Here is a 21507-nt window from a genome sequence, read left to right as displayed (position 1 = left end):
GTAAAGAAGCACTTTTGAATCTCACGGCGCCAACACTAGAGTGAAGTTTATTTATTTAAACATACAAACTGTGGATAGGTTGGCTTGCTCATCTCACATTTTAACTTTGCTAATCTTGAACAGCCTCCATGACTGCTGCCTGTGAAATCTATTCTGTGGTCCATGTTTTGTACACTGTTCTTGTCTAATTCTTGCTGTTAATTTGCTTGCCCACTCTGGTGTTTTCTATCAATGAACATCAGTGGTGAACCACATTCTCCATGGGCCATTCTGGTGCCCTGTGGAGACACTGGTGCCCTTTGAACAACAATCATGCACCTGCACTTCCATCAACTCTCCAACTAATGCTTTGCTCATGTTTACCCAATTCCTAGCATTTTTATGCAGACATGGCCTTATCCATAGCCCTGCCAATCTTAACGCCACCCTCCACTGCTCACTTGATCATCTGTTAACCCTGATTTTTCAGTCTTTTATGCTGTGAATTTCTATTATTACTGTGAGCATTTTATATGGCCCCCAATGTATCCAATACTTGGCAGGTCTTGTGGTGCAGTAGGTAGCACTCCTGCCTCTGAGCCAGAAACTCCAAGCTCGAGTCCCACTCCAGGACTTGATGGCCAATGAAGGTGCATTCATAACGCAGCCAAACAGGTTGAGAATCAATCTGCAACTCCTTCCAACACACCAACGGCAGGCGGCAAGAGTGGGAGAGATTCTTGGCCAGCCATGTGATGGCAAGAACGTTGCAGCCTCTACCATCACAGGCTCAAGGGACTGAATGGTCTACTCCTGCTCCTAATTCGTATGTAAATCACACAATTCTGCCACATTTTTATATGTAATTGTGCACAGAGCACAAGACAGGTAGAAAGAGGATAGAAAGAGCAGAACCAAGGGGGGAATAGTAAAGAGACACCAGAGCCAATATGCAACCGGAAATACCACTCATACATCAGAGAACGTGTAGACAAGTACCAAACAGCATGGAGAGATGAGAAGGGGCACCACTGTGGCTAAAGGAGAGAGCAGCATGAGCAAAAATGTAGGCAGAAACACAGCAAGGCATAAACAACCTGATGGGAAGGAGACATTGCTGAAAGCCTGGACAGTGGAGAGTCTGGACACAGTGGAGACACAGACATTGTGAATCATGTGGAGAGTGGAGGTAGAAAGGGACTAACGCACATATGGTGAATACTGTGAACAGAATGGAGAGGAAGAAAGAGACTACACATTATAGACAATGAGAATAGGCACATACATTGCAAATGTTGTTTTCATGTCTTCACATTCAACTCTTAGAGTATTGTGAAGTAATAGAAGGATTTGCAGGCCGATTAGCATAAACACTCCATCTGTGAGCATAACCATCATTATACCAGACAAAAAAGGCATTAAGCCCATAAACGACGGAAGGGCTTTATGGGTCCCCATAACCTATACAATGGTGGGTGGGTTAGGGTAGTGTGGGGTGGGGAAATGGAGGAGACTCTCACCCACAGGATGAGTGTAATTGTCACGTCAACTCAGAATTCAGAGCTGGAACTCCTGTCTCCACCAACTGGGACTGTCTGGGGCAGGATTCAAACCTGAGTCTTCTGACTCAGGATCCTACTATTAAGCCAAAGATTTGCTCCACTATAGATAAGGAGGGCAGAGCAGGGAGGCACACGCCCATGGCAGACAAAGGCGGTGGCAAAGCAGGGGGGTACACACTCATTGTGAGCAATGAGAAGAGAAATACACAGGCAATGCTCTAGATAGGGATAGACATATACACAACTGTGGTTTGTGCTGCGAAGAAAGAAACAAAACAGAGGGAGGGTGAGTAAAGAGAAAGCCAGACAAAGAAGCAGACAAAGATGGAGGGCTGCAACCAAAGTGGAGAAATTGAACAAACGAGGTTAATTCTGCAGATCTCTACGTTACCAGGCTACATCTGCAGAACGTGTACTTCAATCCTTACCTCTCTTTGCTGTGGATGGATAGACAGGAAAGAGAGAGAGCAAAAGAGCGATGTTACTTGTATTGCATTAAAAGTTAACTGAACATTCTTATAGTGTGCAATAATGCACAGTTTGGAAAAATATTGCAAGTTCCAGTTACTGAATCACAAATACTGATACTGAGGGTAATTCTGACAATTATTTTAATCACATAAAATTTATTCACTCCAGGACTTAAACACAGCAGTATTAAGACTAGCATTCTGTTTTCAAGTGGCTTCTCTCACACAAAGGAGCCTAAAATATCTGCACCCACCAACAGTGGTTGGCACTCAAAATTAGGGTACATTAACACCCCACAGACAGCCCCACCCCTGGACCAAGTGCTTCTTTGATAACCCGCGTTATCAAAGACACAGGTTCAGCATTGCTAACCATTAGTAATGAGTTCAACATACCTGGGACTTTGCTCCCGGTGTCATCGGTGTATTGAAGTTATTTAAATCCCAGATATATATCTCAGAATCATTAGCTCCAGAAGCCATAAGGTTGTTCTAAAGAAAATATGAAAACAAAACAGAACAGATAACATTAAAAAATTAAACTCAACACTTGAGGAACATAGGAACCTGAGTAGGCCACTCAGTTAGTTGAGTCTCTTCCATCATTCAATTACACCATGGGTGATTTGCATTCCAACACTTATTTGCCCAGTTTGGTTCCATATCCCTTAATATCCTTATGTTAAAAAAAAGCTATCATATGCTCTATATTAAAATTTTCAATTGACCGCCAGCGACAACAGTTTCTTTTAGGGATGGGAGCTCCAGTCTCTCACTTTCCTATGTGAAAGGAAGTGCTTCCTGACATCACTCCTGAATGATACAGCTCTAACTTTATGATTATTTCCCTGTTGTCTGCCCTCACTCACCAAATGAAATAGTTTCTCTCTATCTATCCGATCAAATCCTGAAATCATCTCAAACACCTCTATTAGGTCATTCCTTAATCTTCTATACTCAAGGGAAGTATCATCCCCAGGCTACATTAACAGCCCTCATATTTTAGCCCTTTGAGCCCTAGTGTCATTCTGGTGAATCTGCACTGCACTCCCTCCAAGCCAATAGATGCCTGTGGTGCGGTATTCACTACTGAATGCAATACTCCCAATGGGTTTTGGCCAGAGGGATCTAACCAAAGAGAAAAATGAGCAGAAACTTCAAATCCTAGCAGAAAAATGCTCTTTTTTGAGAAACTTCATTGGCCAAATCTGTGTCCATGTCAGTGTTCAATTCATGTCACTTTACAGCATGAGATAAGAATACCAGGGATCGTTAATAAAAAAAAAAGCTCGTGGGCTAAACCGATAGCATCACTTGACCAATACGGTATTTTCTAACCATAGATTCTTTACCTTTTGGGGTTTTATTTTTTGGTTCAATGGTCATAGCTAATCATTAGACTAATCTGACTGTTCCACATTTGACATGGGTAATTGCTGCGGAGATTTTCCCCTGCCTCCCAACACTTCACGCTTATTATTCGATAAGTTTTCTCAGAAAACCACAACTCTTGAGGGAGCCCATCTTAACTCTCTGCCATGTCAGTATAACTCAGATTGCATAGTTAAATGCCAAATCCGACAGAATTGTTTACTGGGGAAATTAGAAGACCAAAGGCAGAAAAAATACTACCCTGTAAGAACACACTGTACAGGATAAAACTACTCGCCTAGATTTCTAAGCAGATAAGATGCCCATTGGTGCAACTAAAATGGAGTGCCGTTTTACACTAAATTGAGTTGAACATTTAAAATCAGGAACATCAATAGTTCTTGCTGTTCCTGTCAGCATGTTCTTAGGAAAATTTATCCATTCAACCATTTCCAATGAGAGGAGGGGGTTGGCGGAGGCGGGAGAATCAAACTCTCAGTTTCTGATAGTACGTATCTGTTTTTATTGCTTGTTGATAAGATGTGGGCATCACTGGGAAAGACAGCATTTATTGCCCAATCCTAAACACCCAAGGAAGGGTGGTAAGTGAGCTGCTTTGAACTGTTGTTGCCCATGTGGTGTAGGTACACCCACAGTGCTACAAGGGAAGGAGCTCCAAATTTTTCACCCAGGGGCAATAAAGGAATGGCAATATATTTCCAAAGTCAGGATAAAGCATGACTTGTAGGGGAGCTTGCATGTGGCGGTGTTCCCATGCATCTGCTGCCCTAGAAGGTTTGGTATCTTTCCAAAGTTCCTGTAACCACCTTAACACAGAGAAGTCACATCAATACGAAAACCAAAGATCCTTACAGGACCTCAGGATTATACGAATGAATTTTCTCTTGTCGTTCTAACAATTTCTTTGCAGCAGTCAGGCGGTCAAAAGATTTTCCATTTTGGTAGACCTGCGCTCAACTCCAGCATGGTGCAAGTATCCACCATCTGCTCATTGTCAGGATACAATGTGAAATTTTAAGGTCATCGTAAGCACCAAAGCATTCCTAAATTCAACATAAGTTGGTACTCATTAGGAGAGTCTGTAAGATGGCTGCAGTGGAAAGGAAAAGTGATACCGGTGATCTTTTGAGGTTGGACTGAGGGATGCTGATTGGGCAGAGAGGGAATTTTGCTCTTATTCTTGCACTGTAGCTAACGTGGCAGTGACTGACTTTGACACCGTGCCTGAAATGGGGAGAGTTCCAATTCACAGCGGTAACATTTCTCACCAAGAACAACAAAAAAGGCTAAAGGGTAAAGAATAATCCAAGGTCAGAAAATGATATATTGTTCAAGTGATTTTTACTAATGATCCCTGCGATTATGTTGCCTGAGTTCCTGCATATATTAGGACCTCCCAGCAACATTATCCTAGGGATATAACATACAGACATAGACATATATAGGTATGTATACAGCCATATATATCTACTGGGGTGAATGCCAAAGATGACAAGGTAAATACTGTACTTATTAATCAACTGTTTCCTAAGTTATGACGCTGCACAAGACCTGGGGCTGCATGATCAGCAGCGTAGAGAAAGCTTTACACTGAATCCAGCACACTGCACTCCTGATTTGGGAGTAAAACATTGACTTTATCAGGATAAACTATTTGCTAGACTTTTGGATGTGCAAGGTTGCAACAGTCTTTCTGCTGCAAGTTTGTACATATTGTCATGTTCCAGTATATTGTGAACTTTCAGTCAATATTTTATATTTGCCAAAATTTCACAATGGGATTAATATTTTCAGTTTATAGAACTATGAGGGCAGATAGCTGTTAATTCAGGAGTTGCTCAAGCGCATCTGCTTGTAAAACAAAACGAAAACGTAGTCTCAATACCTGGAAGGGGTTAAAATCCAGTCCTCGGACAGGACCCGCATGCTTCTCACTCTGTCCAATGATGGGATCATTTCCCGATATGAGGATCTGTTCTGCGCTGTAAAGGGTGATAGTTCCTGTATCACCTCCTGCTGCTATGACTCCATTAGGGCTTGTGCCATGGTTGCTCCAGATTAGCTTGTGAAATCTGTAACAGTTACCACATGTGATTTACTTTTCCAAAAGAACATAAATTCTATATTTAAACAACTTTCACCCTGATCAAAGCTACCCCACCTGGCCACACACCACTTCCAAGATAAGGGTCCACATAGGAGACCTGCCAATACTGTTTTATAACTGCCTGCCCAGAAGTGCAGTTGACAGGTCTTCCAATTTGTCTTTCTCCTTTTATGGCAGGCAGAGGCAACCAGCCTCTTTTGGACAGGAGATCATTAGCTCACTAGATTAAGTGTGGACCTGCATTCCAACGATGTATAGGAAAGAATGTAACAACATACCCTAAACAGGAATGCTCACAAAGACATTCTAACAGTGACAAAGATAAGTTATCCTGTGAATTCTAATCTCAGTTGCTCAGGGTCTTTATTTTTCTAAGAGCATATGCAATAAAAAAAAAAGTTCTGAGTCTTTTTCATTACCATGTGTTTAGGAACATACACCAAGCACTCACCTGCTGGTAGCAGGTAGGCAGCCTCGCAATTTTGCATCCAATGAGGGATCTGAAAAGTCCAGCTCATAGATCTCCAGTGCTGCGTTTGTGCTGAAGGTAGCATCCAACTGTTGTGCCGAGGTACCTTCAATGCAAAAGAAAGGTGTAACCTACACTTTAACAATAATTGATAGGCTCATGCCTACTGAAACAACTATTTAAAAACTGCTATGGCCTTTATTTTGTTAGCGGAATTATTTTATCAGAACTGAATTTCAGATGGTGTCCATTGGATTGTGACAGCAACACTCGTGTCTTTCAAGTGATTTAAGACAGCAGCCAAGGATTTAGTAACATAGTGCATACGAACAAGCAGGCAGTACAGAAGAATAGCACTTATCATAACTTCAGGACATCTTATCGGCAATTAAGTACTTACTGAAGTACTGTCACTGTCAGAATATAGGGAAAGACAATAATTCAACCAACTGCTGCTTTACATAAAGCACTCATTACTGTGTTGCTGGACGCACAAAGCTGTGCCTTTAAACGTGGGTTGAGTGCACAATGCTATGTCATCGGGTCTCAAGTTGGATGCCCTGCAACACTGGGTCTCAAAATTGGGCCGCATACATTACAAGCTGCTGGGCTGGCTGGAGCGTTACTTGTTGATGGACTGGCTATGTAACGCCGGGGCACTGAGTGTTAGGTGCTATATTGTGTCCAGAATGAGGAATATTGGATCCACTCCACAGGCTTCAGTAGATAATCTAGGCTGAAAGTTCTGTGCATTATTGAGGACTTGTGGGAGCTGATGGCTTTTGGATGAGATTGTATCAAATTTTCTTTGATAACACTCCTGCAAAGCGTCTTGGGAATGTTTTACTATGTGAACAGTGCCAAGCAAATACAAGTTGTTATTGGTACTGAGGTGCTAAACCAAGAGCCTCCTGCCCCTCAGTGGGATGTAAATGATCCCATGGCACTATTCGAAGAAAAGCAGAGGCGTTCTCTTCGATGTCTTGAGCAGTATTTATCTTTCAACCAATCTCACTAAAAATATCTGGTCATTTATTTCTTTGCTGTTGGTGAGACCTTTCTGTGCACAAACTGGCTGCTGCTTTTCCTGACATTACAAGAGTGACTACACTTCAAAAGGTTGACTGTAAAGCCCAATTGAGGTCATGAAAGGTGCTGTTTAAGTTCAAGTTCTTTATTTCCTTCTTCTAATAATAAAACTTTGACACTACTGAAATGCCAGACCACCAACTATGTCCTGGTCCCACTTACTTCAACAAGGTGAAATTCTATTGGAGGTCAGGAAGTCATGAGATTCTTATATTGTGCAACAGAACATAAAGGACAATACCTCACCGAACCCTTTACGTGGTCAAACATTCCATTGCACTAAAGACACTGCGCCATTCAATAAAAGATGTGGTTCACTTATGCCACCACAGGGCTTTCAACATTAGTGCTGGAAAACCATCAAAAACCATGTCATCGGGCATTGTACAATGCACATGATCCTTTCATGCCTGAAAGCTGGGTTCAATACAGCTCAGACTTTGGGGATAAAAATCTCTTCCAGTTGTTGGAACCCAACAGATGAACAGAGGTTAGATCAGTCCCAATTTAAAATTGCAATCACCTGGGGCTGCATAAGACGGTCCACAACTTGTCACTTATACTTTGAGAGGGCACAAAGCTATAAAGGGGATTGGAAAAGTCACACTAGTCCAGCAGTGGCTTGTCTATCTGACAGTAGGGCTGAGGCACGTTACTGGGGAAAATAAAAAGAACTTCATACTGTACCTGAAACAACTGACACTAATGAACACCAAGTGACCAATTGGAAAAGCTGGAAAAAGAGACATGTCGGAGCTTTTCATCTTGCACTCATCAGGACACTTCGCAAGGGGAAACAACGATTTATACTGTATGAGAAGACAGTGCTGATTGGTTGGCAAGTGGACTCTGATACAGGCATTGCCATGGAGAATGCATCAATTGATGGTGACCGACTGTTAACTGCCAAGCACTGTGTGAAACTTAAACCATCACACTGGCACAAACATGTGGTACATGAATTTCAGTGCCAGTGTGATGCCAGGTATGTAGGCTGTACGACTCAAAGACTGCCAGATCGTATCAAACAGCATGTCCTAGCTGCTATTCACAATGGGCATGGTACCCAACCAGCCCATACTTGCAAAACTCAAAACAATGTCCAACATTAAATGTGATTCCACGATTGGGCCACATTCGCTAAATAATCCTCAGTGTGCTCAGAATTATGCTGACAACCAATTTAAGATCATCAGTAGGGCTTGCAATGTGGCACATTTGCGTGTACTGGAAACTACATATTTTAGTACATAGGGCCTTGTTCTTTGCAGACAGAAAGAACATGTACACACATTGCACCTGTTTCAACTAAACAAAATAAGCGACAGCCATTCGTTGACTCATTCCTCATAGTATAAATTAGAATGGACAAAAAGTTTTGACATGTCTCTTTTTTCAGCAATACTCAAGTTCTGTGCTACCAAATGACTAATTGGGAAAGCAATCCATTTTCCAGCATTCGATTTCTGGAGCATGTATTTAGGAGAAGGAATCTTAAAGAGAGTATTATATCTTAAAACAAAATTCTAAAAAAGAGGACATTAAATCCGTATTTCACCTCAATATCCACAAAAATTATACATCAACATTAATTCCAAAACAGCAACTGTTTATTAGGTCACAGTGTAGAATACATTTCATATGGTTTGGATGAATCTTCTGAAGTTACCTGTAGCCAAATAAAGGGGATGGTGGGAAGCAGGGCTCCAGGACTGAATGGCTGTCCTCTCAATCTCCTTCAGCTTCATTTTATCTTATTGACCTGATAAACAAAACACAATGATCATGAAAACCTGCCTGATATCAGACAGCAGACTATATTCTGATGGAAGGGTCAGTGGCCTGAAACATTAGCTGTTTCTTTCTCCATGATGCTACCAGACTGGGCCCAGCATTTTTTGCTTTTATTTCAGACTTTCAGCATCTGCATTTTGCTTCAGCACACCATGACTGGGAGGGTGATATTATGCAGCTGGGAGACCCATTGTAGAGTTTGAGGACCAGCCCTTCATATCGATGCAATGAAAAGTCTAGAGGAATTAAATTTAGGAGTGAGCTCCAGGGCCTAGAAACATTCCTCAGCTTTCAGCAGTTACCGCATATTCCGGGGTGAATAGAGAATATCACCAAAGCACAGAAAAACCTGTATAATTGAGCACTTAAAAAAAAACACTTATTGAGAGATCAAAATTTGAAAATAAGGGTACCTGCAAAAAAAAAGAATGCCACCTATGCAAGTCTCTTGGATGCCCTTAATTTACAGGTTTCACTGTAATCAGATTTGGCAGCAGATGGACACAATAAGCAGAAAACAAGCCTGCCAGCGCTCATTTTACTGCACTTCACTCATGCAGAACACCAAATTAAACTTTACCAATGAGAGTATAACTTGGCTGCTCTGGTGTTTACAGTCCTAGCTTGCAAACCAAGTCTCAAGTGGCCTGGTGGAAGAGGATTTTTGTTCAAGCAATTCTTGTCACCAAGTATTTTTTATCAATGCACTTCTGCCAATACGCTGTAATGTTGCAGCAGTACACTCCTGTGTATTCTTAATTCATCACCAGAAATTGCTCCCATCGCTGCCACAAGACCTGTTACTTTTTCACCATAAGAGTAGAGCAGCTCAAATTGTTCTCTGCAGATTATAATCCAAGTTTGAAAGCACAAAATCTGTAACGGTATTGCTGATTGTTTGTCCACAGCTTAAAGCATTGTAATACGTCAACCGTTACATTTTTCTGAAACTTGAACAACGACACCGTTAAGTGTACAAGAGCAGCAAAGCTTCAGAATTAACTCCACTGCCTGCCTTTTTGGCCTTGGAAGTGTGGTCGAGGGTGGTCAAGTGCGATGGTGGGAGTAATCAGGGAAGAACTGGCTGGCAAGATGGCCTCAAGAAAAAATTTCTAAAGAAAGTTCCAGGCTGTTTTTGACAAGAGTGCTGGAGGCAGCTCCTGGGAGCCAAGTGTTCATAGAAAAGTAGTTGCAGGTCCCACGTGCTCATGTGCCTATGACCATTAAATAAAAAGTTAACACTTAATGAGATAGTGTCTTCGTGTAAACACTTTGTCCACATACTGGGATGCAGAGTTGAGCCCTCTCAGCCAAACACTGCAATTCAAGCCCAAAGTGAAATTCCTTGAACATCCTACATATTCAAATCTACTTTCCCAGAAGCTGGTTATGCTCCAGCCCTTGGACACATACATAAGCCACGCAGTACTTTTGCAATATTTACATTCACAAGCGGACACAGAGAATCAGTGTGCATGCCAAAAAGTGAATACTAAAATACTGATGGGTCCAGAACAGTGTGCATTCACCATATTGTACACGCCAATAAATGGGCTATAGAGTTTCACAGGGGTACTCAATTTGATATTCAGAACTGTTTTACGGATTGTGTAATCGGGTAGCTGAAAAGAACATAGGAAAAAGACCAAGGGTCTGTCTGGAGACTGCAGATTAGCTCAGTTTGTGTTCAACTCACCTGGAGTGACCCTTCCTTCTTCGGCTGAAGTGAGAAAGGCGGAGTTAACAAAATCAGAAATAGTGGAGGCGGGGGGGGGGGCGGGGGCAGCTCGAAGTTTCTGAGCAGGCCACTGGGAGATTACTGGCGCACTTGTATCTTTGAGCAAGTGCATCATTTTGAAGGAATCAATGGTCTGGTGAGAGACAAACGGGCAGATTTCTGGCACGATTCTGATGACAGGTTGATTTCAAAGCTGAAGTATTCAGTGCTGATGCCAGTCCCACTCCAACACAAATACTCACAATTCTTGTGGCATAAGAGGTACCAGTGTGCTCAGTCACCTTGCTGGCACTGGTGACAGTGTGGGTGAACGCAAACAATTCTCTTCATAATCAGGCTGATCATAGCCAGTCCTTCGGAGAGAAGTACTGAACAAAGCATAAACAGTTCCTTAGAGGGAAGGTAACATGAGGAATTATACTTTGTGCAATCATATCCTTCATTGTCAATTGGGACAAAAAGATTTAATTCCACCGCTGGTTGTCTTCTGAAGTTCACCAGCTCCCTCTCCTTTCACCTCCAATAATGCATCTCTAATCACATCCGACTTGACAATTACTAAAAAAATACATCCAGAAATTAAGTGAAGTGGTACTGAATTACTTAAAGCAACACGCTGACATTACCATTTACATGATACAATATTCTCAGCCTTGCAGGACAGGGCATCCAATTACTTACTGTATGCAATACAATAGGAGATTCACAATTATCTAGGGTATCTTTCATTGAATTATGCAGAATTGACAGCAGCGACAGACCATTGAACCCAACTGGTCTATGCCAGTGTTTTGCTCCACATTAGCCTCCGTCACTCAAGTAACATATTCTCTATTCCCTTCCTCAAGTACTTATCTAAATTCCCCTTAAATGCAACTATGCTGTTCACTTCAACGACTAGTGTGGTAGTGAGTTCCACATTTTAACTTATTTGTCTTACACATCAAAGTAGTAAAAAAAAGCAATGAAATTCCCAAAAAATACACAATAACAGAGCCACAATATCCGAAGACTCTTAAACATCTGCCCAATGAACAAATTGTACAGGCTTTGGTGAGCCAAACTTAGGAGTGCTCTACTCAATTTTGGTCTCCATATTTAAGGAAGGATTGCAGCGAAGGTTCACTAGATTGGTCCCTGGGTTGAGAGGGTTGTACTATGATGAGAGGCTGAGTAAATGAAGCCTCTATTCTCCGGAATTTAGAAGAACGAGAGGAGATCTCAATGAAACATATGAGACTCTGAAGGACCTTGACAGGGTAGATATTAAGAGATTCCCTGTTTGGGGAATCTAGAACATGGGAGCACAGCCTCAGGATAAGGGACCAATCATTTAGGACTGGGGTGAGGAGAAATTTCTTCACTCATAGGGTTCTGATTTTTTGGAATTCTTTACCCCAGAGGGTTGTAGATGTACCATCACTGAGTACATTTAATGCTGAGATAGACAGATTTTTGGTTTGTCAGGAAATCAAATGATCTGGGGAGCAGATGGGCAAGTGGTGTTAAGGCCAATGATCAGCCATGATCGGATTGAATGACAGAGCAAGTTCACACGGCCATATAGTCCGCTTATGCTCCTATTTCTTATGTTCTTGAAGACAAGGTTCTCAGCTCTAGCTTGAATAGCAATCAACCTTTTAAGTTCCAGTGTTTACTTATCAATTAAACTTTGTTGTCTTACAGAAACGCACATGTACACTTTCAGCAGAATAACAATGTATTGTGTAATTGAATGGCATAATGCTCCTGTCCTTATAAAACAGTGCAGCTTCTGGCTGACCATTTACAAGATGTACTAGCAAAAAACATGATAGATGATGAAATTCCTGTCCATCACCATTCCTCGACCACCTTAGCTGCCGTGTTTGCAATACGCACAGCCTATGTCATGCTTGCACATTACTGGCTCAAACTGTGAATTGATAAATTAGCTACAAAACTGTTAGGTAACAAAGCAACTGATTGGGGGAAAAGCTGTCTAAACTTTTAGTGACCAACTCCAAAGCATTTATCAACACAGGAGCCTCCCTGAAATGTCAGGAGAGCATAACCATAAAGGAAAGTTGCAGTAATCAAATCATTCAAATTACTTTAAAAACTGAGCATTGCTGAAAAAAAGAGACATGCCATCAACGCTTTTCAACTTGCACTCATCAGGACAGATGCAAGACTACCAAATTTCAAAGGGAGCAACAATATACACTGCATGAGAAAAGAGTGCTGATTGGTTAGCAAGTTGGCTGTGATTGGTTAAGTTTCAACAGCTTCTCTCTTTTTTCAGCAACAGTTTAAAACCCTTACACTTGTGATATTCTCCACAATAAGCGAAATTTCTAATGTTCAAAATGAGGTTTACAACAGTACCTGGTATTTATTTAATGTTCCTCACTTACAGGAAAACAGTTTCCGTGCCCTTTAACATGAGGAAACATAGACAATGTGCCCTGAGCGTGGGAAATGGGGAGGGAGAGAGAGGGGCAAGTTTGAGTAATTGGATTCATGTTCAAAGAGGGGAGTTATGAGGAGATTTTTAAAGCAGGGAAAGAGTATGGCAAAGGTGAACAGGGTAGAAGGAAGAAGTATCGCAGCCTAAAAGGAAGTCACCAATGGTGAAGAGGAGGGAGCACAAGCAGCACAGTCTAGTACATTAACCATGTGGTTAATTATTAGTAAATTATGAGTAATAGACACTGTTGTTCAGCATGTGATCTCGATACTCATTTACATATATGGGCATGTGAACTTTAATCTTTTTTCGTGCTTGTTGCAAAAACGGTAAGGCAAAAGACAGAACAAAAATGTTTGCTGGCCGTTCTGCGCACTTTGGTTATTGGTCATCCGCTAGAATGGTCTTTAACATGGGTGAAAACACCTGATTTTGGCACCTTGGACACACCAGCAAAACTACATGGAGTGGGGTGTTGCTATTGTGCTCAAGTCGAACAGTACAAATAACTGCTCCAGTTCACGAGAACGCAAGATAAACCAACAATGAACAGATCCCACAGGACACATCATGGCATGATCCACATGGAGAGCAGGGGCAGGGTTGGCATATCATTTGTGCAAGGCAGGAATTACTCTGATAAAGTCTAAGCACTGCTCACAGGACAAAAACCTAGACCTTGCCTAAGATGTACTGTCTCTGATAAATTTATACCAGACTCCCATAAACTGGTAGGGGAGACAGGTTTTGCAAGGTTCATAATGAATGGTTTGATGAGTTGTTGATAAGTTTGATAAGTAAGTACACACAAAGTGCATTCACCTCTATTGTGCAAGGCGTTTTCTAACTAAAATTAATGAATATGGCTAAAACAAAGTCACCATAGTCACAAAGATAAAAGCAAAATACTGCGGATGCTGGAAATCTGCAGCAAAAATAGAAATAATAGCTGGAACAACTCAGCAGGTCTGACAGCATCTGCGGAGAGGAACACAGTTAACGTTTCGAGTCCGTATGACTCTTCACCAGTTCTGATGAAGAGTCATACGGACTCGAAACGTTAACTGTATTCCTCTCCGCAGAAGCTGTCGGACCTGCTGAGTTTTTCCAGCTATTTTTATTTTTATTTCACCATAGTCACATCTGTGCTTAGTCAGTAACTTCTATTGGCCAAGATTGTCATAATGCTGAACGCAGGGTTGAAGAATTTACTAATGTACAATGGAGAAAAGCCAGGGAGATATTTGAAAGCTGAGAATTTTGAGACAGACACACTAAAGCAAGTGGAATGGGGAAAGTATGTCAGCAATGGCAGTGCAGGACTCCAGTGTGAGGGAGGTTGCTTTGAAGAGTTGGACCTTGTAAAAAGTTGACATGGGGAGGACAGCTGGAAGGGCATTGGAGGAGCCAAGCCTTAAGGCGATGAAGGATGGGGCTAGGGTTTTGGCAGCAGCAGGTGGTCTTGTGGCACAGTTGTAGCGGCTCTACCTCTGGGCCAGAAGCTCCGGGTTCATGTCCCACTTCAGGGCTCGATGGCCATGGAAGGAGCATGCACAACGTGGCCAAACAGGTTGACTATCGGCTGCAAATCCTTCCAATGTGCCTGATGGCAGGTGGTGAACAGTGAGAGTGTTTCCTGGTCAGCCATACTGCGGAAGGCAACAGCAAACCACTACAGTATCTTGCCAAACATAACCATGGGCCAATCCAATAGAAATCCATGGTTGCCGATGCTATCTTAAGGCAGGTACCTGAAGGAGGAGCAGCAGAAGACAAGGCACAGAGACAGCCAACATTGCAGAGATGAATGAAACCAGTTTTAATTAGGGTAGGGAGGGAGTCGAGCTCAGAAGCTAGCATGGCACTAAGGTTTAGCATTTCTGGCCACTGAAGTTGATGGAAGACTATTTTATTTGTATACAGGTATATAATATATTATAAATAGGTATTTAAACTCCAAAGCTCAAAAAGTGTACAAGAGAGAAAATCGCTATTACTGTAATTTTTCTTGGAAATCTTGCCTTTCCCCAAGGTAGCAACCAATCTAGCACAACAGCAAAATCAATAAGCCTCCAGCTAACCTTCAGGTGACCGCAGCATTGCTCTGCCTGTGGGTAAAAGTTCAGGCAGCATAAGCGTTGCTTAGCGTCTCAATCCAAATTTGCAACGTCGACTTTTGGCTAATTTCGCCACTTTGTCACAAGAGAAAAATTAAGCAGTGGTGCCACGTTTGCTGGTTGCAAGATGGACGTTTACAAGGTACCTGCAGCAGAGTGTGGCAGGAGCCACTACAGGCTTTTTAAAATGCGTCACATAAAACTGGGCACAATTGCAAAAACAAACCGCGTCCCAACCATGCTCAAGTTGAACAATCGACCCATCTTTAACACCAACCCGATTAATATACGAGACACGGTATTTCACAATAACCGACCAAAGATATTTTCTGATAACTTTTTAAAGATGCCAACAAGTGCACAGCATTGCTCGGACACACTGGAACATTCCTGGAAACAACAGCTTATCCTGGAACTTTTCCAACACCAATAAAATAAAATCCAATAACAGTGTGAAATACAGTATATATATATTTTTTAAAAGCATAAATAAATAAATCCTTGCGCTTTGGTCTCACCAATACAATCACACTCAGCACCATCAGGGAACAACTAGGTTGCCACCTCCAGAGAACAAGCGCCCAGAAGGTTGCCAGAGATAGTCATGCAACAGTGATGTGGAAAAAGTTTTCACTGGACCAAAGAGGGAAGGTTTTGCATTTATAACGTGCCCTTCACTACCCCCGGTTGCCCCAAGGCACTTTACAGCCAGTGAAGTACTTTTGAAGTGTAATCACTGTCGTAATGGAGGAAATGCATCAACCAATTTGTGCACAGAAAGTGCTCACAGCGACGTGAGAATGACCAGATAATGTTTTTCAATGATGTTGATTGAAGGGGAAAAATTGGCCAGGACACCAAGAAGATTTCCCCCGCTCTTTCTGCAATTGGTGTCACGGGATCTTTTACATCAATGCTTCCCAAGTTATTTCCCCGTGTGACCCCATTTTAACACTTAAAAATTGTGAATCCAGACACCGGCAAAAAGATAACAGCAAATAAAGCAACATAGTAACACCCAGTATGTAATTAAAGTTTGCATATTATAGATCAACATATAATAAAAACACAAATATGAAAATGTGTTTTTAAAGCATTTTGTAAAATGTTATTTTATGTACTCATGTAGGTTTCAGCCAAGCTCTCGATATTACCTGCGACAGAGGGCACAGTAAAGCCCCTCTCCACTCTCCCAACACACACACACACACACACACACACACACACCTCTTCTAATCAGTCCCTCTTTGCCCCACAACCCCCACCCCACGAAAATCTAATCAGCCCCTCTCCCCTCCCTCCTACAGAGGTCAGCCAGCGGTCAGGTGTGGCAACTCCTACAGCCCAAGCCCAAGCTCAGTTGTGGCCCTGCATTTGACATTAAGTGGTCTTCAGAAGATGTGCCAGTGCCAAGATTAAATCCAGTAAAAAGATTCAATGGATGAAGGATAAAGTGGGGTAGAAGAAAATGAATGACTCAGGGAGAAAGAGAGACAGGCCGCGAGAGAGAGAGAGAGTGAGAGAGAGAGAGTGAGAGAGACAGGCCGAGAGAGAGAGAGAGACAGAGACAGGCCGAGAGAGAGAGAGAGACAGAGACAGGCCGAGAGAGAGAGAGAGACAGAGACAGGCCGAGAGAGAGAGAGAGACAGAGACAGGCCGAGAGAGAGAGAGAGACAGAGACAGGCCGAGAGAGAGAGAGAGACAGAGACAGGCCGAGAGAGAGAGAGAGACAGAGACAGGCCGAGAGAGAGAGAGAGACAGAGACAGGCCGAGAGAGAGAGAGAGACAGAGACAGGCCGAGAGAGAGAGAGAGACAGAGACAGGCCGAGAGAGAGAGAGAGACAGAGACAGGCCGAGAGAGAGAGAGAGACAGAGACAGGCCGAGAGAGAGAGAGAGACAGAGACAGGCCGAGAGAGAGAGAGAGACAGAGACAGGCCGAGAGAGAGAGAGAGAGACAGAGACAGGCCGAGAGAGAGAGAGAGAGACAGAGACAGGCCGAGAGAGAGAGAGAGACAGAGACAGGCCGAGAGAGAGAGAGAGACAGAGACAGGCCGAGAGAGAGAGAGAGACAGAGACAGGCCGAGAGACGGACAGACAGAGACAGGCCGAGAGACGGACAGACAGAGACAGGCCGAGAGAGGGAGAGGGAGAGACAGGCCGAGAGAGGGAGAGGGAGAGACAGGCCGAGAGAGGGAGAGGGAGAGACAGGCCGAGAGAGGGAGAGGGAGAGACAGGCCGAGAGAGGGAGAGACAGACAGACAGAGGGAGAGACAGACAGACAGAGGGAGAGACAGACAGACAGACAGAGGGAGAGACAGACAGAGGGAGAGACAGACAGACAGACAGAGGGAGAGACAGACAGACAGACAGAGGGAGAGACAGACAGACAGACAGAGGGAGAGACAGACAGACAGACAGGGGGAGAGACAGACAGACAGACAGGGGGAGAGACAGACAGAGGGAGACAGACAGAGGGAGACAGACAGAGGGAGACAGACAGAGGGAGACAGACAGAGGGAGACAGACAGAGGGAGACAGACAGAGGGAGACAGACAGAGGGAGACAGACAGAGGGAGACAGACAGAGGGAGACAGACAGAGGGAGACAGACAGAGGGAGACAGACAGAGGGAGACAGACAGACGGAGAGAAAGAGACAGAGAGAGGGAAGCACAGATGAGCAGAGCAAGGGCATGGCTGGACGTCATCTGTGCCTCAGTGTGAGATGCAGCATCAGAAGAGGGGAAGCCCGCAATCCCATTTGCTGTCTCTGGGATCCCATTTGGGAACCGCTGTTTTAAATCCACCTGAGAGCACAGCTGGGACTTAGTTTAACGTCTCATCTGAAAGATTGCACCTCTGACAGTACAACACACCCTCAGCACCACACTGGACTGTCAGCCAGACTTTTATGCTACAGGGATCAAAAAAATAGTATCAGACAGATGCAGCAATACCAGAAGGATCGAGGGAAATGATCAATATGTATTGTGTCGTCAACTTCCATTCATTTGAAATCATTTAACCTTGAAAAAATATCAGATTGAGTAACTTGAATTGAGCAATTTAAATAAAACAGAAGTTGTTGTTTGCTAAAAATAATCAAATTAACAGTTAATTCAAACTGAACAAAGATAGACTGAAAGTAGAAAATATACTTTATACCTTATATACTTTATACCTTTTCAAGGGCAATTCTGGGTGAGCAATAAATCCTGGCCTAGCAAAAGACACCCACATCCCATGGAAGAATAAAAGAAACTATTTTTAAACTGCCAGCAGTCACCCAAGGGCATCAACCTCTTCCAACAGCTCAAAGTATCAAGCAGAAGCTCTAATGGTTAGGGCCAGCATTCCAATAACTCAGTGGCCCAAAGCAGCTTCATGGACCAGTGATTTAAAGGGCACTTTGCAAAACAGAAACCCACATCTGGGGCTCAACAATGGAGTGGCACTTAGATGCAAAACAGCACAGAGGAAGAACAAAGATTGTGTCCTGGGCACAGTCATCTGGAGGGCGTTTAAAATCAGGAGACTGAGACCACAGGGACACCAGAAAAAGAGTCTAGCAAGGAGGGAAGGCATAGACACCCTGTGAGCTGGTGCAAGGAACTGGAAGCACAACCTTCAAGGGAAGAATCAACACTGGGATCACAGGCAAGTGCCTAAGGAGAGAGGAGGGGACAGGGATCCTGTGACGAGAACACAAACCTCAACAGGGCATTGGGATCACAGAAAATATCTCAGTGCAGGAAGTGTGTGTATGGGCTCCAGGGGGAAATGGAAGAGGACACAGCGAACAGTGTCTATGAAGGTGGTGAAGGGCACATAAACCCTAGGCATGATCACCAGGAACGAGCACAGCAATTGTACATAGGCACCATCTCAAAGGGGAAGGTGTCACATGAAGTCTTCAAGAAAACCTGGTGAAGGATCTTCAACTTAAAACATTAACTCTGTTTCTCTCTCTCCGTACCTGCTAAGTGCTTTCAGACTTGCATTTATATAGCCTCTTTCATGACCACAGAATATCTCAATACATTTTGCAGTCAATTAAGTTGTTTTGAAGTGTTACAATGTTGGAAACATTTGCACAGATCAAAGTTCCACAAACAGCAATATAACTGATCAGGTCATTTGTTTTTGCAGCTGGTTGTAGGATAATTGTTGACCAAGACACCCAGGTGGATTCCCTGTTCTTCATAGTTATGACGCATTTTACATCCAACTGAAAGGAAAGATGGGATCTCAATTTCATGTTTCATACGGGGAAACAGCAGCTCCAAGCGTGCAGCACCCCCTCAGTATTGCACTGAAGTGCCAAGCTAGATTGTGTTTACGTCTCTTGGTGGGACTCGAGTCCACAGCCCTTTGATTCAGAAGACAGTGTTACCCGCTGAGTCAAAGGCTGACACCTTGAAGGTGAGTCTTAAAAGAGGACAGAGGGGTGGAGAGGCAAAGTGAGTGCATTTCAGAGTTTGGTGTGCCAGGCAAGGTGGAGTTGGGATGGAGAAGGAGATGCGGTCAAAGGGGGCAGGGGGTGGGGGCAGAGAAACAGGAGAGGTTGGGTGGGGCGGAGGCTACGAAGGGATTTAATTATTGGGGTTTAAATCTGAGGCAGAGGGTCACCAACAGGAAGGGGGTGGTGCTGGGTGAGCAGGACCCAGGTGTGGGATAGGACACAGGGCAACAAGTGATAGGGACCAAGGGCGGTAAATGGGTGGGGGGGGGAAGCTGAGCCCAGCCCCAGGAGCATCGGAAACAGTGGAGTCTGAGGGTGGCTGTGGGTCCCGGTTTACTGGGGCAAAGGGAGCCCTGGGGTTGGCTGCAGACCCGAGACCTCCCAGATGTTCAAGGTAAAGGAGGGTAAAGGACAACAGGGGGGATCCAGGCCGCTCTCCCTGACCCCCGGGGCTGTCACAGGGCCGGTGCCTGCAGGTCCAGCTCGGGCCTTGCAGCTCCAGGCCCTGCCGCCTGCCTGCCCGCCCGCTGGCCGGTGGGCACGCACTCCCTCCTCCGCGCCTAACCCGGTTCTCGGAGTCCATCACCCCGACTCATCGCGGCGCTTACCGTCAGAGGGATGCTACCTGTAACCCCGAGGCGGACGCGCCACCGACACCTCCCTCCCTCACTCACTCAGACAGCAGGCGCCGCGACGTGGCAACTGCGCCGGCGCCAACTCTGCACACCCGCCGCCTGGGCATCGGCACGTGACTGGTGGGCGGAGCCCGGCCGGCGCCATCTTGGTAAAGGAGCCACCGGGAAGTGGGGTGGGGAAACCTCTTGAGTTCGCCATCTCGGTAAAGGAGCCGACGAGAGGGACCCGATTGAGTCTGGCATCTTGGTAAAGGCGAGAGGGGAAAAAAATCGATGCGTCCCCGCCATCTTGGTACAGCAACCGGTGATTTCCGTCATCTTGGTAAAGGAGCCAGCGAGTGAGATCTCATCCATTGCTGGAAATGGTGGGTCCACCATCTTGGTACAGGATGATGAAGTGGTTGACTGAATAGTGTAGTAAGGCACATGGAGTATATGAGGAGGGAAGAGAGGATTACGATGGTAGATTTAAATGAGGAAAAATGGGAGGAGGAATATAAACCAACATGTACTGGTTGGGCCGCATATCCTATGTAAACTAGACAGGGTGGATAAAATAAGGAACACTCCGCCAAGGGGGATGAGACTGGAGGTGTGGGGGTTCTGGTGGCTCCATGAGAGTGGGCCATGGTGGGGTGGGGTGGGGTGGGGGGGTTAGCTGCTGAGTCATTGAAGCATGGAGAACCTACAACCTGCTCCGATCCTGATGCTGCCAACTTGGACCCCACCACTGAAGGCCGCAAGACAGCCCTGGACCTACACTATTATACGCCATCACCCATATCATGCCCAACGTACGAGCAGATGTCTGCAGTAGAAAAGCTGGGACAAAATTCATCCCGGAAAGAACCAGACGTTGGATGGGAGGCTGAATTATGGGATGGTCCCGGAAAATCCAGGACGGTTGGTTACCCTAAAACAAGATCATGGTTGATCTTCTACCTAAGCTCCATCTTTTCCATATCCCTTAGTACTGAAAAAACTTTTTAAAAAATTATTTTTTCATGGAACAAGGGTGTTGCAGGCTAGGCCGAAATTTTTATTGCCCATCCCTAATTGCCTTTTAGAAGGTGGTGGTGAGCCACCTTCTTGAACCACTGCAGTCCATGTGGTGTAGGTACATCCACAGTGCTGTTAGGGTGTTCCAGGATTTTGACCAAGTGACAATGAAGGAACAGTGATATAGTTCCAAGTCAGGATGTCGTGTGGCTTGAAGGGGAACTTGCAGGTTGTGGAGTTCCCATG

The 21507-nt window shown here is 44.2% G+C and overlaps 1 protein-coding gene across 3 annotated transcripts in view; it reads right to left on the bottom strand.

Annotated features, from left to right (window-relative positions):
- Positions 1-20334, bottom strand: part of sec31b (SEC31 homolog B, COPII coat complex component) — a 74623-nt gene extending 54289 nt beyond the window's left edge. For 2 of the 3 annotated variants that reach the window (XM_078530673.1, XM_078530676.1), the window contains exons 1-5: positions 20236-20334; positions 8738-8830; positions 5962-6085; positions 5289-5475; positions 2408-2503 (exon numbers count right to left, since the gene is read on the bottom strand). In XM_078530673.1, the coding sequence (XP_078386799.1) occupies positions 2408-2503; positions 5289-5475; positions 5962-6085; positions 8738-8816 (486 nt within the window). In that variant the 5' untranslated portion in view covers positions 8817-8830; positions 20236-20334. Of the gene's footprint in view, positions 1-2407; positions 2504-5288; positions 5476-5961; positions 6086-8737; positions 8834-17876; positions 18080-20235 lie in introns of all 3 variants that reach the window. The other variant, XM_078530674.1, reaches the window with a different exon arrangement.
- Positions 20335-21507: the final 1173 nt, after the last annotated feature.

The sequence above is a fragment of the Cetorhinus maximus genome, chromosome 27 (genome assembly GCF_964194155.1).
Source record: "Cetorhinus maximus chromosome 27, sCetMax3.hap1.1, whole genome shotgun sequence".
NCBI lineage: Eukaryota > Metazoa > Chordata > Chondrichthyes > Lamniformes > Cetorhinidae > Cetorhinus > Cetorhinus maximus.
The sequence above is the reverse complement of the archived record's forward strand: the minus strand, read 5'-3'. Positions and strand labels throughout refer to the sequence as shown.